The sequence below is a fragment of the Vicugna pacos genome, chromosome 8, assembly GCF_048564905.1.
Source record: "Vicugna pacos chromosome 8, VicPac4, whole genome shotgun sequence".
Lineage (NCBI taxonomy): Eukaryota > Metazoa > Chordata > Mammalia > Artiodactyla > Camelidae > Vicugna > Vicugna pacos.
In genome coordinates this window covers 17,263,157-17,281,691 of record NC_132994.1, presented here as the reverse complement: position 1 = coordinate 17,281,691, position 18,535 = coordinate 17,263,157, and the positions used below count along the sequence as shown (strand labels likewise).

The following is an 18,535-nucleotide window of genomic DNA, read 5'->3' as shown; positions in this document are numbered from 1 at the left end:
CTTAAGTGCAGTGACTTCCTTCCAAAGAGTACAGCATGGAAAGGGTATAAAAAGAGTTGCCTTATAGTGGTGAAACCTCCAAACACTACTGAGGTGATCAAGATAACATCAACTTGTGTTAGGTCACATTGTTAATATATATCCTTTATGTGATTGTGATGACAATGGCACTTTACCTGTGTGGTCTTCCTGCCAAAAAACCATAACCCTGGTCTAATCAAGAGAAAAACATTAGACAAATTCCAGTGGAGGGATATTCTACACAAAACCTGACCAGTACTACTCAAAACTTAAGAAACAAGAAAAGTCTGAGAAATCATCACAGCACACAGGAGCCTAAAGAGATACGACAACTAAATGTAATATGGTATTCTGGATGGAATCTTGGAATAGAAAAACATTAAGCTAAAAAACTAAGGAAATCTGAATAAAGTATGGACTTTATTTAGTTAATGATACTGTATCACTATACATTCATTAATCATGACAAATGTGCCACATGAATGCAAGATGTGACTAATCTGGGCAACTGGACATAGAGTATATGGGAATTCACTGTACTGTCTTCACAATGTTTCTGTAAATCTAAAATTCTTCAAATTAAAAGATTTATTAAAATTATTTTTAATTTTTAAAAATCTTTCATTATGATGTTGATTTTCAAACTTGAAATGGCTAGTATTTGGCTATTTTTATTTGAAACAGAACAAGTGAACTAAACTTTCTAAAATAATCAAAAAATACAGCTGGCCATGTACTAATCTAAACTAAAGAAATTTTCTTAGGTAATGCAAAAAATCAGGCAAGAATATTGACATTCTAAAACCTAATTTTAATATAAACATATTTTTAACTCTTTAAATAAATCACCTAAGTTTCAAATTAACATGGTTGCAACTTGGTATTATCTGATTTGTTCTCCTCTGTCTTTCCACTGATAAACTCATACAATCACCCTTGGATATATAAATGTTTACATAGTTCCAGAAACTTAGAATACTGTTTGGAAATCTGTCAGGTCTCAGGATAAATTAAACAATGTACAGAGTCCTATAGCAGAAATACAAAACCAGGAGGATGGTTAAGAGATTTCTTAGGTATCTGCTAATGGGAATCTTTACTCAGAGAGCTCTCTATTCTAAAGAAGGCGCCAAAGCATTTCAAGTTATTTCTCTCCTCTTACCATATTGGCCATTTGTACACACCTCTTTCCAGATGCATTCAAGAGACTACAATTTCCGGAGATTCAAATGAAGAAGGGAAATACACTGACTGTGATGAAATCATAAAGAACCAAATCTCACTCTGGGGGAGGAGTTTTTTTCATGTTCTATTTCTGGCAAACTACACACTACTCAAAATATCCAGGAATAAATTTAAAATCCCCAGACATGTTTTGTTTGGCTCACACAGTGTTTTGGGGCTTTTCCCCCAGACATTTTGAATTAGATGCCAGTATTTCAAAATTGGGACACTGCATATAAAAATCTGGATTTCTAGTTCTACTTGAAACATCAGATGATTTAGCAACACTGGGTCAGGAATCCTGCACAGCAGTAATAAGCAGGCAGGCAGACAGCACTTGGGGAATCGGGGTAGAAGCTCTCCAGTACTGCTCTTTCCCTACCCAAGTCATTCATTTACTTTACATTCCTGGGGTTTACAGGCACTTAATGTTGTCACTACTGGCACAGGGTCAAGTAGTGAAAGCAGTTTTTAACTCAGTAACACCGAACTACATTAGGTCATCAGTAAATATCAAACATCTGTCCACAGAATAGGTTTATCCAGCCGCCCTTCAGCTAAAGATCTGGCTACGGACATGTATATTTTCTGGTACTAAGTGGCCAGGCCTTGGAATCCAAAAATTAGGTCAAGTAAGTTATTGGACAAGATGATTTTTTAAAAGTTCACTGATATTTACCATGATTTATTTGGACCCATAATTATATATATATTTTATGTACTTAAGTTGAGAAGACTGACAACTTGTTATATTTTTGTAGTTAATTTTTCCCTAAAAATTTGGATTATTATTTGTATTAGAATTAGATTCAACACAATGTCACTTAAGTGGGGAAAAAAAAGTAATTTATTAACTCATGTAATAACTGGAAAATACTAGAGTGACAGTGACATAACCAGAATCCTAAGTTTACAAAACCACATACCAAAGGCTCCATCCAGCCTTACCCTATCCATCTACCCCATGAACCCTGGCTGTAATGCAATGGGAGTAGTTGGAGGAAAGTTTTGAGTTCAAGTTTTCAGAGAAACTCTGAATTCAGGAGTACAGAAACAACTCTTTAAAAAAAAAGACCGAACTCAGTCAGATAACAGCAACAAGGGTAGTTTGTCTCTTTGAAAACCCTTTCATTCCAAATTATCCTTCCCCAAATTACCATATTTCCCTATTTTTATTATCTAGTTGAAATCTTATCTACCTAAGATATACTCACATGTTATCATAAATTAGTTTAGAAGTTCCTTAACAGCTAGTTGAATTCCTCTCCAATACTAATAAAACAGGGGGTTTGAGAGAGGACGCAGAGTGGGGCTCACAAAATATTGAGAACAATGGCTATTTGGGAAAGAGGACAGGGGAAGGGAGAAGGAACGAAAATGAAGTGTTAAGGGGAAAAAAAGTAACTATTAATTCTAAGTTGGACAGTAAGCTTGCCTAATACTCAAAAAAAAAAAAAATAGTAGGAAACCCTTCTTTCCTGCATTGCATCCTGTTCCTAGAACACAAAACAACATTAAAGCACACTCTGAATAAAGACTTGTGATTAGCCTGGTAATTTTACCTTCATTAATAACACAGAAAAATATGCTTAAAGTTTTAAAAGAACACAAAGAGTACACCAACAAAATTTAAATTATTACTATTAATTAAATTGCCATATTGTGTCAACTAAAAGGGGTTTTGTTTTTAAAGTAGTTTGTTACTAAGTTACAACATGCACAATATACTTGAATTTCATTTTAATAAGATACAATATATACCACATACTTCAATTTCATATTGTATTTTCTTGCAGGGGTCAGCCTGCAAGAAAAAAATCATTTGACAGCAACATATATTATAGATTACTTTCCATCCTATTACTTTTACTGTTGCAAGGAATTGTTTTCCTTTAAGATAATCAGATTCATCTCCTTGTAATTATATTCGTTCTCTACCACATCACACCCTCACTGAATCTCACATGTCAAGACTTAAAGTAGAATTCTTTCCACTGCAGGAATAAATATTCCTATTGGCTAACTGTATTAAAAAGCACATTTTTTTCCAAAAAATTCACTGTATACATAGTAATTATAAGCAAAGTTAAAAACAAAATTGGCTCCTTTATAGGAAACATCATTTGCTTTTAAAATTTTACTTAAAAAATTAACTGGCTGAATGTTACATTGGGAAGATCATCATCTACAGAGTCAGGGCCATCAGTTTTATCTTCAATGATATCTCTACCCAAAGTTGTCACAAACCGTGAAATTAAAGCAGTAGGACCAGGAGGTTAAGAAGCACCTCAAATAGGATTCTGGTGTCCTACTGTTTCATTGATTTTTTTAAATATATAATTTATTTAATACAATATGCAAGTTCATTACTTCTATACGAGCATAAAGGCTATTGGACATAGCAAACTTGACAAGTTCTGTTATAGAATCAACAATATGATCATTAAGTTACTGTTATTCTTTTCTTCTATGATTTATGGAAACATTATTGTCATCCATTTTAAATATATAGCAGAGCTTCAGAGAAAAAGCTAGAACTAGGGTGCACAAAAGCCAAAGTATAAGTCAGAAATCCAGTAACCAGTGAATTGTGAAAAAATTCCTGGGAATGAACGTACTGTAATAGAACACTTCAGTCAACTGTATATACGTAACTGCAGACATGTAGTAAATGTTATTAAAGATATAACAAGGATCTTAAAATTAGCAAAGATACTGATTTTAAATATCCAGAAGAAAACTCAAATATGAAAATGATAAATAGAATCAAATTGAGATGTCTACAAATAAACCACTTACCAAGTTAGTACTACTATTAAATTAGTCAAAATAGCTCCTCTTCTGTGTCTCCTTGCCTCACCAGCCCCACATCTTCTGGGAGTGTGGGTGTGCTTTTCTTTTACCCCAACATCCTACTTGGGGATTTTTTTTTTAAAGGTATCTCATGCCTGTCATTTTCTAATTTATTCAAAAAGAAATAACCAGGAGGAAATTTTCTGAGCAACAAATATGCTAATAACAGGACTGAAAAGTTCTCACTTGGTGTTTCCTGACTGTTTATAAAGTATGAGCACACTTACATAATTATTCCATTTCCTCCTCTCAACAATTTTTGGGACCAGTAACTTTTAAGGACCAATTCTGCATAATTATAATCCCACTAGAATGAGAAACTGAATTTACAACCATGGTATTTTATTTTCTAATACCAAAACTACTTTCCATGGACCACCAGGTAACCCAAATACGCACTATGTATGAAGGGGAAACTATTGGTTACTAACCTACAATTTTTGTGCACAAGTATAGTATATAATTTATCTCATTCTAGCCCACTGCATCAAATAGGGTCAAACCAAAAAACTGGGGACTACAGAATAATTTAAAGAGGGAAAGTTTCACATAAAAAATTAATAACAAGAGAGCAACGCATATAAACACATATAAGAGAACTCTAAAGAATACCCGAGGGCTGAGAGAGTACCAAAGGAAGAAACAAAGCTGGAAGATGGCCCTTCCCAAACCCAGGGTCTGGACCATGCTGGAGAAGGTATGGCTACAGCCTACTGGATGGCAAAGAGGTTTCCCAGTTTGGGTTTTCTGGGCCTAAGTGGCTGGTAGGTGGGCAGACAAAGGGAGTCAGGACACTGAGAACCTGCTTACCAGCAGTACCTGCATAGGAAGGACCAAGAAAAACAACCTTCTATGGTGCAAGCAGACATGCAGGGGAAGGTGGGGTGTTGGCTGCTGGGGTGTGTGTGCCATGTCCGTGTCAGGAGAACTGTGATGAGGTGGTCACAAAGTTGGGGCTGTGAGTTCACCAAGAGTCTATACATTCTGGGCACTCACCTGGGGCAGAGGACCACTGGATGTCCCCATATCCATGCCATGAGAGTGGCCAAGCAGTAGCAGCAAGAAACAAACACAGAAGCTCTTTCTTTGTGTCGTTTCAGCATTCTCTACTAATGAAGCTTAACATCAATCAATGGAGAACTGCTTAAAGGGTCAAGCTCTAATATCACAGAGCAAGTAACAGAGTTGATTCAGAGCTGAAAGGGAAACTGAAAGCTGGCACACTGAATACTCAGGGATCATTACAAAGGGTAAAGCATGACAGAAACAATAAACTGGAAATACACATTACATTAAATTTGACTAAAAGATAGTATAAAAAAATTTATTAGGTCACTACTGTCATTTCTCCATTACACTATGAAAATGGGGAAAATAAATCCAGCAGTTATTTAATAATATATCTCAGAAACTCAGCTACTCATAGAACTATAAACCAATGGTTTCCAAACAGAGTATAAGATGAAAGACAGAAGAGGAAAAAAACTTTTTCTATGAAACTGTCCAATATGCCACTCTATGTCTTTTGACTGCAGCATTTAGTCCATTGACATTTATGGTGATTATTGATAGATGTGTGTTTACTGCCACTTTAAAATTTGTTTTCCTGTTGATTTGGTCTTTCTTTCCTTCTTTCTTTCTTTTTTCTTCTTCTTGTGGATTGATAATTTTCTTTTGCATTTGCTTGGTTTCTTTTCGGGTTTTGTGACTCTATTGTTTGCGGTTACCCTGTTTTCAAGTATGTTAACCCATTTACTGTATCTGTCTGCTTTAGACTTGTGTCATATAGGCTCAAACACATTCTATGAAAAACGAAAAGAAAATCTACATTTTCTCACTCCAATCTCCCACATTTTATGATTTTGATGTCCTCTTTTACATCTTCATGTTTATTCTCTTGTAGCTCATTGTAGTTACCACATTTCCAATTATGGTTTTCTCTTTTCTATAGCTTCCTCCTTCTTTTCTATTTAGATAAGACCTTTCAGTATTTCTTTTAGGATAGGTTTAGTATTACTAAATTCTTTTAGTTTTTGCTTGTCTGAGAAATTCTTCCTCTCTCCTACTCTAAAGGATAGTCTTGCTGGGTAGAGTATTCTGGTTTACAGATTCTTCTCATTCAAGACTTTGAATCTATCTTGCCACTCCCTTCTGGCCAGCAGTGTTTGTGCAGAGAAATCAGCTGAGACCCTTATAGGGGTTCCCTTGTAACTAACTCTGATTTTCTCTTGCTGCCATTAGAATCTTTATTTTAACACTGGCCATCTTATGAAACTGATCTAAAATATAAACATTATTATTTAATAAACAGACTCAACCATATAAGCTGAAATAGTATGTTACATGTGATTTGTAATTAGATAGTCCTATATTAAGGTTTCATATTCAAATGTTTACTGATAGGATACCCAGTTAAAAGCAGCTTAAAGATCATTGATGACCTACTTTTTCCCCATGGATTTTAGGTACTTCATTGTACCATACAGAGAGGCCAAACATATCACAAATGCAGGGGGTTTTTTTTCCCTTAATCCAATAAAATATTGATCTTAGTTATACTTGGAGATTAGAAACCGACTTCTTCAACAAGTTGCTCTCATTGTAATTTATAAATATGTATTGATTATCCTTAAAAGATTCATACATTACTCAAAGAAATTCAAAAACTAATAAAATTCTCACTACTACTAAACAAAGAACTTTTAACACATTCTTAAAAATGCTATTACTCAAACTCCCACTACAATAAATGCTTACATTCATTGCGCTGCATTCCTGAAGTTTAGTCTCAAATGATTAAAGTTTACTACTATAAATTCCCTTTGTACCCTAAAACTAATTTTTACAATCAACACCTACATATTACTCTCCTCCCCAGAAATGGTTTACTTAGTTTCAGTTCTGCTTTTGTTGTTTGTTTTTTAAAAATTAAGTCTGAATTACCTGACTTGGGCTAGTTGCTTTATTTCTCTGCGCCTCAGCAGTCTCATATATAAATAGGCATAGTACCTCTCTCTACCTCAGAGGGTTGTTGAGGACTACAATGAGCCCATCTCTCTCAATCTCCCTCCCTTTCTCAAACACACACACACACTCACACACACATACACACACTTAACAGTTTCTGGTACGCAGTCAGCCCTTAATAAATAAGCTATTAAGATGGCAACTACTTATCATACAACCACATTTGCTTTATAAAAACTATATACATACTTGATCAAACCGAATCCTTGCCCTGAACATAGATACCCAATGTCAGAACTGAGATAGAGTGGTCAGAAGAAACCTAATTTCAGTAAGTAGCACAAAACTCACCCCACAATTAAAATCAGCCTATTTAAGCAAAACAGAGGACACAATCATTCAACAAGATTTAATCACTTATGATTCAGTAAAATAAGGCAAGGCCCTGTTTTTAAGAAGCTCCAATCACAATCTTGAAACAGAAAAAATATGATAAAAGCCAAGAAAGCTTACGCAGTCCAATAAAAAGGATGGGGAATATGTTTTTAAATCAATTTAGGAGTATAGGAAAGCCTCAAGAAAAATGTAGTAAAACCTAATAATCCTATCACAAGTTGAGAGAAAGAAATATGGAGCAAAGGAGTTGGTAAAAGAAGTAAACATAAAAGAGGAAAGTTAAAGCCAAAGCACAGAGGTGAGAGGGGTTATGTGAACTGTAGTATAAGACAGACTACAAATCCATAAGGCTTTGCTTAAAAAGACATAAGAGATATGGCTACCAATTAGCCAGGCTGGCATGCTAGGTGCCAGATCATGAAAAAAGCTAAGGAGCTTGAATTTTATTTTTCATGGATTAGCACTGTATGTGGTGCTCACTGATGTGATGGGTGCTGTGCTGATGCCCCATTTACCTCACAAACCTATGAAGTAGGTACCATTATCCTCATTTAATAGGTTAAGAAACTGGGCCCATAACTAGTAAAACTGAGATGTCAACTCATGGTGTCCAACACAGAATCTGAACTCTTCCAAATCGTGCTGCCTTTTAAGTCTTTAAGGAAAAAATACAATAAACATGCTTTGAAAAGATGGCATAATCTTAGTGACAATAGAGAAGAAGATAGATTAGAAAATGAAAGACAGAAAAATAGCTTCATACAACACTTTGTTAAATTTTTTGTTACAAGAAACTAAGCAGCCATTAATAACATCAGATCTAACCAGAGGATACAGGAAACAGTGCATGAATAAAACTGACAGAACTTGCTGACTGGGCTATAGAGGTGAAAGAAGGGGCTAAAAATGACTCAAAGTTTCAAAACCTAAGTTTGAGGGGGAGGGGAAGAATGTCACCAATAGCAACAGGCTTTCTTTTGGGTGAGGGGCGGATAGTGAAAAGCAGAGTGGCTGAGTTCAATTTCAGACCTATTTTATTAGAAGTACCTACTGAATTCTACAAGGAAGAGTTCCACAGGCAGTTGGAAATAGGAACCAAAAGCTAAGAAGAGTGGTGAGGCCTAAATGAATGAACGTCTGGAAATCCTCCCAGAGTGACAGGAGATGCTGTCACAGTGGATGCCTGCTGAAGATTAGTATGTGAAGCATGGGTCATCAACCAGGGCTCATGAACCACTTTCTGACTAGAGTCCTGTCTCAGACATGATGTTGAGGTGGGGAAGATGGCTGAGGTTCACTAATGAAGAGCAAAAGGGAAGAAAAGAACATTGAGGAAATGCCACAAAAAATACTGAAATGTTGGATCTAGTTCTCTTAAATATACTAATACCAGCTAACAATTACCATGCATTCCCAGCAGATGAAAGGAAGAGTCAGTGAAGGCAACAAAGGAGGAGTCACAAAGGTAGGAGAATCAGGAGAGTAGTGTAAATAAATTGAAGAGAGATGAACATAAGATGAGGTCACAAACACTTTAAAATTCCAACAGACACTGAGCAGGCAGTCACTTCAGCCTGTAGCCATGAATGAGTCCAAATATTGCCAGATCTGATTTTCAAAGAGAAGCTGAACATCCTCATTTCAACATGAAGGCTTATGCTTTTTAAAATGCTGACAATTAAATGTTCTTAAAAACAATGTGCAGGCATATAAAATAGTCTGAACTGCTGGATTGCTACTTGGGTCTACAGTTGTTAAAGTACTACAAATATGTCAAGCAAGTGACTTTCAAAAGAGCATTTCCTTTGGTGTGATGAGGGGCAGAATCCAAACAGCAACAGAAGGTAAGAAATGAAGGCAATAAATAAATATAAATATAAATATATAAATAAATATATAAAATAGAATAAATATATGAATAGAGGAAGTAAACTTATTTTAAATCTTAGATACCAAAAACTGAGTTTTTTTTAATGTGCCCTAATAAGTCAGACAAGACTAAGCAAAAGTCTTTAACAACTAAATTAAATATATTAAAATCTTCAGTGACGGCTTTATTATGCCTCTGACACACAAAAACATTCATTATCTTTGGAAGAGTGTAGAGAAGCAGCAGAATAAGGAAAAATAAGAAAAAAAAATTGAGAAGAAAGTACTGTCAGAAGAGGACTACACTTGAACTCCCTTCACGAGCTCTGGCAGGAGCATAAATAAATGACGTTATTTTCTAGATTAGTACTGCACTTGTCAAACTGTTTGCAGAGGTAACTTTTCTGTTTTATACATCAAGATATCAAGTAAGACTCTGGGGGCAGGAGGAAAAGGGAGTTCCCCTCATTTTATTTTTTTAAGTTTGAAAGTCCCTACCTATATGATAAGCAACTAAAGAGTATTTTACAAACCCTAAGATTAATGTTTTGTGAGGAAAATTTCAGATCTAGTCCTTGTAAATACATTAATAGCTAACATTTACTGTCTACTTTCAGCACCATAATACACAAAGGGCTCAACAAACATTCTACCTTAATCACAACAGCTTTAAGGCAGATACCATTACTTCCTCTAGTCTAGAGATGAAGACCTAGACACAAAACCAAGCCTAAAGTCCCACAGAAATAAGGGAGTCAGAATTCAAATAACTCAAAATCTATACTTTTAGTTACTATGTAATACTAGCTTCTCTCATTCCAGCCTCTCAAATCCAGGTTTAAAATTTTGGACAAAGAAGAAGATTTTAATTGCAAAGCCAATTAATCTTCTCCTGGCACATTCACACACATCGAATAATCTGCCACCCCACCCCCAATGACAAAAAGATCCTTCTTAAATTATTATAAAATATAATCCTGCCTTCTCTAAAATGTAGGCTTCAAATAAGTTGATAAACCAATAACCTAATACTATTTTCAAAATGGTAACAGATGACTTTAAAATGATGGAATTATTAATGTTATAAGATTATGCTAGGTCATTATCATTTAAAAAAATCAAAGGTGTTTCCAAAGTAATTTCTAAATGTAAATGAAAATGTTACTTTGTATGACAACAATCATTTAAAATAACCATGTCTTTGATCAATTCTTATAACAATGGTCTGTAAGGTCTCTATTGCAAGGATAAGGAAATAGAAAAGTTAAGAAGTAGCACACCAAGGGTCACAACACACAATTCTGTGAAAATTAAAACCGCTGTCCTTAGAATTCCAATATTTTAATGCACAGTATCTAATGGGCTGCCAAGCAAAGTATATATGAAAGACAGAATTCATAGAGTAGGTTTTTTCATCTGGTAAAACAATGTCTATAAAAGATGATAGTGGGGAGTGGGGTCAAACACCACATATGTTTTTTCAATCAATAGGTAAATCCTCAAAGGTCTTTTTGGTGTTAAAAATAATGTCCCTTTCTCTCTAGACAGCATTTGCCACATCAGGTTGCTTTTTCAGAAATACTAAATAGGGCACAATATTGAAATATACTAAGTCTGACTCATTTCTTGCCAACATATTCAGTTTTACATACTAGGGTTAAATTCTCAATTACTAAAGAAGCAGTAGTTATGACACAAGCATTCAGAAATGTTTCCTATAAAATATCTTCAAGCTGATGATAACCTTCATGATCAATTTCTTTGAGGATATAAATTTTATTCACAGTATTTGTTATGTGCAGTATGTCATTTTAGGCAATTTTTTTCTAATTTTCCCTAATAGAAGTTTAAAAATAAAGTTATACAAATATGGACTGGGTAAGTCATAGAAAGTCACAGATTTAAACTACTTAAGTATCTATTTTAATAGGTATTTTGTTAAACTTTGTTTTATTCTTTTGAAATATAATCCTGTAAAAGTTTTGTTCAGAAAGTAAAACTGTATTTTTCAGAATATAAACTGAAGAAATGTTAATTCTTCTGAATTAGATGTGTAATGTTTCAAGTTTATGTTGACTGAGATTTATCATATTTGCAAAACTTAGGAAAATATAAACAATATGTACATGTTTATTTAGAAAATACAAAATGTAAGCTATTTATTTGTATAAATAGAAATTCTAAATGCCTACCTTTGATGATAACGGCTCATCTAAAAGAAGTAGTAAAATCATCTTGATTTACTAGAAATAAATTTCTCTCAAAATCACAAATATCTGTTTCAATTAAAATACTACAGGATAATTTAAATATTTGATATGATAGCTTTCTAATATCCCCTAAAACTGACTGTGAAGGAGATCAAGTCAATTATTAATTACTACTTTTAAATTTAGATTACCTCTTTCTAAATATAAAATGTAGGAGTTATGTATCTAGGAGTTATGAACTTAAAACACAACATTTCCTTTATGTTAGGCATCAAAAAGGAGGCCAAATGTTCCTCATGAATACATTACCCATATATTTCAAATTCATTTTTTAAAGAACTGCTTCATTTTAGCCATTTAACCATACATCTCAGTTCAAATGCCTAATAAAACTGAACATTTTCTGAGGATTCAGTGTCACACTGATCAAGTAGTACATAGCAATGAAGAGGTGCTAGGAGACAATTTGGGTTAAACTGAGACATTTAAACAGGCTAAATGGTTTTTAATCCTACTATCTCACAGATATTTGGATTAAACAATTCATTGTTAGTAAAGCATCTAACACAGTGCCTGTTTTGAACATGAATTCTCTTCCTCTTCAATCTCTTTGGTCTAGACTCTTAACTTCAAGCTTCACCCTCACCTCAGACAAAGAAAGCATGAGCTAAACAAAGCCTTGTGCAGCTTGTAGGGGAGCTTCTATTTGACCTCAAAATCATTTGGCTTTTCACTGCATACTACCACTCCTCTGAACAAAGTTACAAAGCCAGTAAAATGAACAGGTGTACTTGTGAGGAATGAATAATTTAGAAGGAGCAGAAAGTTCCTGCTGAACAGTGAAAACATGAAGAAAAGGAAACAATACAGCAGGAAGAGCACTGGGCTCAAGCTAAAATCTGGATTCGATCCTTTGTACCATTATTTCTCAAACAGTTCCGTGGACATAATGCTGAGTTTTAGCATTCATTTTAAGAAATTTAAAACTATTTTAATTTTGATGCTCCTCGTAAATAAAATATGAGAATGTTCTGAATCAACTAGACTTAGAGGGCCAGCTTTTATCTTAGGACTGTATATGTTTCTGCTTATTACTGAATTGAGCCCAGTGATTCTCAATAAGCAGTGTTTCCCAATTTGTTGGCTATGACCTATTATTACTGGACCATAAAATCAAGAGCAGCTTTTAAAAAACAATAATAGTTAATCAAAGTGGAATGCATCACACATAGTAAAGATAAGTATTGTTCCGTGACAACTTTGTTTCAATGCAACAACTAAGCGGTGGAAGTAGGGGGGGAAAAGGAAAGGAAAGAAAGTAAGTTACATCTTATTATGAGCTGAGGTCAAAAACTTGTAACTCTAAAATCTACAGGCTCATTCTTAGGTTTCTATAAACTCAAATTTGAGAAACACTGTTAGGAGTATTGGACTGCCTCTAAGGTAGAAGGATAAAAGCAGGGTGTTGGGGAATTTCACAAACTGAATTGAAGGCTAAAAGCAAGTTCTTCAGTTAAGAAAAAAGAAGTTCAAATACAGGACAAGAGCTAGGATATTATCATTAGATTGTACACGGTAGAGATAACACAAAACACAAAATACAGACTAGGTTTAACGTTAAGGTAAAGAACCATGGCAAATAGGTGGTTCCACAAATTTTCCAAAGTTACCATGATGGAGTGGGATGCCCTTCTTCTATTTGGAGATTGAGATTAGAAAATAGGAATGAAAATGCTTTCTGCCAACCCTAAAGGGACAACTGGATGTGCTTCAATGATAGAATATGGGTGACAAGACAGAAAACAGAGGGAGGGCTATAGAAATGAAAAATTTAAATTTGACCGAGAGAAGTGCTTGGAATTGCAGTGGAGAATAAAGGGATATGGGATAAGTGGTAGATTGTTATAAAATTGGTCCCTGAAGAATCACATCTCCCTGTACCCACAAAGAGGTTGGGTTTGACTACTTGTTGAGCCAATGAGATGATGGTGAACATGACACAAGCAGAGGCTTGAAAAACAGTTGTGCTACAGAACTTGCTCTCTGACTGCAATGTAAAGAGCTCCAGGGTGAAAGTGGAGCAGAGATAAGCCAACCTAACTGAGGCCCCTCAACCAACCCACCAGACACATGAGTAAGACCATCTGGAACGGCAGACAACTGACCAGCTGACTGCAGAACCACCCAACAGACCCACAGCCTTGAGAACAGTAATAAAAATGGCTGTTCTTTTGAAACCACTATGTTTTGGGGCAGTTTGTTATATGGCAAAAACTGATACAGAACACTTCAAGAAAAACCAAAGGTTGTAACATTCTGATTTTTTTAAAAAAATTATTTCAATGCCTCAAACTTGGAAAGCCAAGTCTTTAGGATATGTAACCATACATTATCTACACTTACAAGATTAATTAAAATTCCTTGGTTTGGATGCTAAACCCTTAGTCTGGTTCTAATCTACCCTTTCTATCCTATTTTTCATCCCAGCCCCTGGTATTTTTCTCCAAGATGCCAGTTTGAACAGTTGTTCTATTCCTTTAAGGTTTACTCCCATCCGTCCCACTTCGGTTATCCACATTCAAGATCCAAGACAACAGTGTTTTCCTTTCCTGTTCAATTTTTAGCTAAATTATATAATTTCAAAATGCTCTAATCCTCTTAATTCATACTCCACTTTTTGTATTTACCACCAGACACTTTACTACCAAATAGTATTAGTTGCTTAACTATTAATATATGCACCAGATTTTGTAAGCTCTTTGCACACCATTATTCTCCATAGCTCCCTTAGTGCTCTCACATAAAGAAAAAATTTAATATCTGATTAAAATAAACTAAGAAAAGACATGTATAATTGGTTGAATCTCAACAAATCATCTTGGCTAAATGTAAGTAATAGGGGAAAAAGGAATGAGGTACACTGTGCAACTCTGAATGCCAAAAGAGAAACAATGAATCAAGAGGCTCTCCTGGAAAACACACAGTTACAAGTTACAGTGGGTATGTGACAAACACATTAATAAAAGTAAACTCTCCATTTTATAAATGAATTACTCACATACTGATTGGTTAATTTTATGAACTGAATTTATGTTTGAGAGTTGGGAAAAATAAGATAATTTCTCAACATTGACAGAATCTCAAGGAAAGTAAGTACAGCAGCAGTTCATATAGTTAAGACCATATATTTTCAAAAATCCTTGGTTTTGCAAGTTATCCATATAAATTTTCATGAACGGCAATAGCAGAATACATCTTCTCTCCCCCCTCCCATATTTTAATTTAGGACCAAGAAGTGTCAAGAAGGAGGCAAGTAAAATTTGGTAAAGCTTTCCTTTGCTAAAATTGGTATAAGTATATTCTGGAAAGTCGAATTGAATATCTCCAGTATGCAGTCATACTAATTATGAACATTTAAAAAATTATTTCTCCTGAGAATTACCTAAACTTTTAAAATTTAAATGACTTATTACTCCCTCAATACCTAAAGTAATTATCACTAATTAACAAGTAAGCCATCTTTTCTTTCTTTAGGATTTGAAGTGTCCTACAAATTAGCTTAAGATACCCTCTAATAATCAGAAGAAAGTCTAGTTTCTAAAGGAAAATGTTTAAGCATTTTTAAAATTCTTGCCACTATAATCAAACCTAAGCAAAACATGCCAATAAAAGAATCAACTTGTATCAAACAGATAAAACAAAAATACACAAATATATACACAGTTTTAATACTCAGTAGCTCTCCTAAAGTTTTAATTTGATGTTTGTTTCTTATACCAATAAGGCATTAAACATAGTTAATAAAGGTATTAAGGTGTAGATCAAATCCTACCTCTTCAGTAAAGCCTTCTCTGATACCCTACCCTGAAGTGCTTACTGCCTTCTTTAAACTCTTTATTGAAATTACTATACATAAAATTACCTTATTCCACCAAATAACCTCCAATAATGAACTCATTAATTAGACACAGCCATGGATTAGAATTATTATTATAATACAGTTTAAAACAGAAAGCCATAGGTCTACATGTGCAGCTATGGAATGATCTTGAAGACATCTTTCATGGTGAAAAAAGCAAGATGCAATGTACAGTATGTCCTCATTTTTATTCTTTTAAAAAACAGTAAACAGTATTTCTGGAAATACGCATAAAATACTATTGGGGATTGTCTCTGCAGAAGGTGACTGAAGGCCTAGGGTGAGAAGGAGATCAAGTTTTCATTGTATGCCCTTTCTCAGTGCTTGTATTCTTCTATACATTTCAATGTATCACATATTCCATTTGGAAAAAAAAAAGAATAAAAAAGAGAATAAAACAAATTTGTTAATGATACACAGCTTTTTGACATCTCACTTGTCATCCTGAAGTGATATTCAAATACCCTATTAGTTTATATCCTACTAGAATCTCCTGAATCTTCTATCCACTAACATTTAACCCTGGTCCTTGCAATAAATGCTTTCTTAAAAACAGAATTTCAATTATATCAAAAGGTTTGCTTTAATAACGACAACTAAGTATGCTCAATTTGCTACCTCTTTAACCTGGTAAAAGTGAATTGTTTTAGTAATTGCTTACACAATTGCTCATAATTTCTAAAAATCAGAAAATTTCAAGTGCAATGTGCACTCCAGCTCAGTGTGCATTTATATATGGTTGAAGAGCACTGACCTGGATCTCTTCCAGATTAACTGCATTTCTTAATACAACTATATTAACATGAAAAGAGCATAACGACCAGAAAAAAAAAAAACCTTAACATATTCTTTTTCTTTCTCTTCAGTGTTTCTCAAAAGGGCACTGTGGGTATTTAGGTAGAGGGATAAATTTCCATGGGGTGGGACAGTCCTGATCACTTCAGAAAATGTAGCATCCATGAACCATGGGCACTTAATACCAGTTGTCACATCCCTAGTCACTTCAACGACCAAAAAACTGACCCTGCATATTTCCAAATGCCCTTGAAGGGAGAACTGCAGTGGGAAAAAGTACTATGCCCAGTTGAGAAGAACTGCTTATATGAACCAATGTATGAAGTGTATGTGTGTGATACCACAACTGCAATCCGACCTTTAAAACAATTATCAGTCACCAGATGATAAACAACCAAAAATAGTCACAACTCATATATCAATCAACCGGTCATCCAGTCCAGTATGCAATGCTGTCAACAAACATCATGCTCCAACAAATCATTCTTCAATTATTACAATGGCTTAACTTTTAAAATATATAATCATTTCAAAATCCTTTTAGAACAATTATTCTTTTAGAATGCTTCTATTTAAACTTCCAAATAAATAACCTGCTACTGTACTATACTCATCCCAGAAATAAAAGATATAAATCACAATTTACTACAATTACTTGTCTACCGTCCTCCAGACTGCAGGCTCCTTGTAGCCAGGGACCATGATTGTAATTGCCCGGACCCTACTGTAGGTACAATAACAATGCTGAATGAGTGAGTGAATACTGGCCCAGTCTAATACAATAAACTGTCCAGTAAGTTCCAACTATAATCAGTTTTTATATATAATAAAGATACTGAAATAAATAAATGCAAGAAATTATTCCTAGTTATAATATATTCTTTTTCTAAGTTGATTTTAAGAAAACTCATAGGTCAACTACATTACCCAGATTACAGCTAGCTTGTAAAGATATACGGAAATCTAAGATTTTTGACAGGCACTCCCATATGCCCGTCCTCTACCACCTTCCCCTCCTCCCACTCAAGCTTTAAGCAAATGTTCATGTAAAAGTGGGGTGGGGCATGCTTCCAGGAAGCAACTTAATATAAAGAGCAAAACAATACTGTTAACAATAAGAAAACCTTAATGTTTTTCATTTCTATTTCACTTTTCAGAACTTAAGAAATCTGTTACTATTCTACCTCATTCAAAAAGAAAAAAAATCTATAAACAAGGAAGAGTAAGCAACTTCTATTCCTGCAGGTTTCCTATATCCTTCAGAAATTCACCTTTTGTTGAGGTAAAAAATTCAGAATATAAGCTAATTCATGTTGAAAATAAATGCAAGAACGGGGATTGCACAAGCACTAAGCATCAGCACTTATAGAATATTAACTCTGAAGCCCACTAACTCTGACAAATATTTACTCATCTTTTCCTTCTTGAAGCATGTGAATATCCCAGTTTCACAGGAAAAGCTTAGATAGAAAAAGTTAAATGATAATCTCAAGGATAGAAACAAAGCTATAATTTCTAGCTCCTAGTACTTCTAGCATTGTTTTTAGACTCCAAAGAATTCTGGAATTGTTAACCACTGCTTTGCTCAACTTGTATCAAAACGTTAATAATGGCTAGGATACAATTTTAAAGAAACAATTATGTTTCAAGTTACTTCCTATCTGGCAAGATCACTGAAACAAGAAGCAAACTTTAAAAATATATACATAGAAAAATGTTCTACAGGGGATCTCAAACATCAGATACACTCTACTCTTCAAATAATGAAGACCACTTTTAAATGAATTTACATTATTTTGGGATTTTAGTGCTTGAAATATTTCATTATTTTTGAAATCCACAAACCCATCATGTTTTAGTACTGTTTCATGCAGCACTGGTCAGTAAAAACAATTCACGTGCTGTTAAGACTGATCACCTAAAGCTAATACAGGAAATTACTTTCAAGCTGACAAAAAAAGTTGTTTCATACAATTTTAAAGTGATAAATTTATGATGCTGCACACCCTCAAAATTAAGTCCAACGTGCATGAGATTCCACTTTCCCAGAATTATTAATCCTACTTATGAATATTGCTGGTCAACAGTATTTACAGTAATTAGCCTTAAATCCATCAGTGGAAACTGTTACCTGAAAAATGTCTTTCAGCAAAGCTAGACTTTACTTTTCACTGACTAAAAAGCTCATTTGACTTACAAATAAAAGAATTCCTTTTATGGGTACCTTACTAACTTTTTAAAAATATCTAAAATAAATATTTTAATTTAAAAGATTAATTAA

General features: G+C 34.2%; 1 protein-coding gene and 1 long non-coding RNA gene across 4 annotated transcripts in view; one reads left to right on the top strand and one right to left on the bottom strand.

Annotated features, from left to right (window-relative positions):
* Window positions 1-18,535, bottom strand: part of ZNF292 (zinc finger protein 292) — an 87,343-nt gene that overhangs the window by 66,685 nt on the left and 2,123 nt on the right. The window contains exon 1 of one of the 2 annotated variants that reach the window (XM_072965576.1): window positions 8,866-8,903. The exons of the other annotated variant lie outside the window; for it this stretch is intronic. Within the exon in view, the coding sequence (XP_072821677.1) occupies window positions 8,866-8,868 (3 nt within the window). The 5' untranslated portion in view covers window positions 8,869-8,903. Of the gene's footprint in view, window positions 1-8,865; window positions 8,904-18,535 lie in introns of those variants that run through there. 2 annotated transcript variants of the gene reach the window in all.
* LOC140697649 (uncharacterized) lies at window positions 8,074-17,592 on the top strand. Of its 2 annotated transcripts, none has more exons than XR_012074820.1 (2): window positions 8,074-9,305; window positions 17,412-17,592. It is a non-coding gene; the product is annotated as an uncharacterized lncRNA (long non-coding RNA). The 2 variants fall into 2 exon arrangements; XR_012074819.1 differs by lacking the exon at window positions 17,412-17,592 and adding an exon at window positions 12,160-13,777.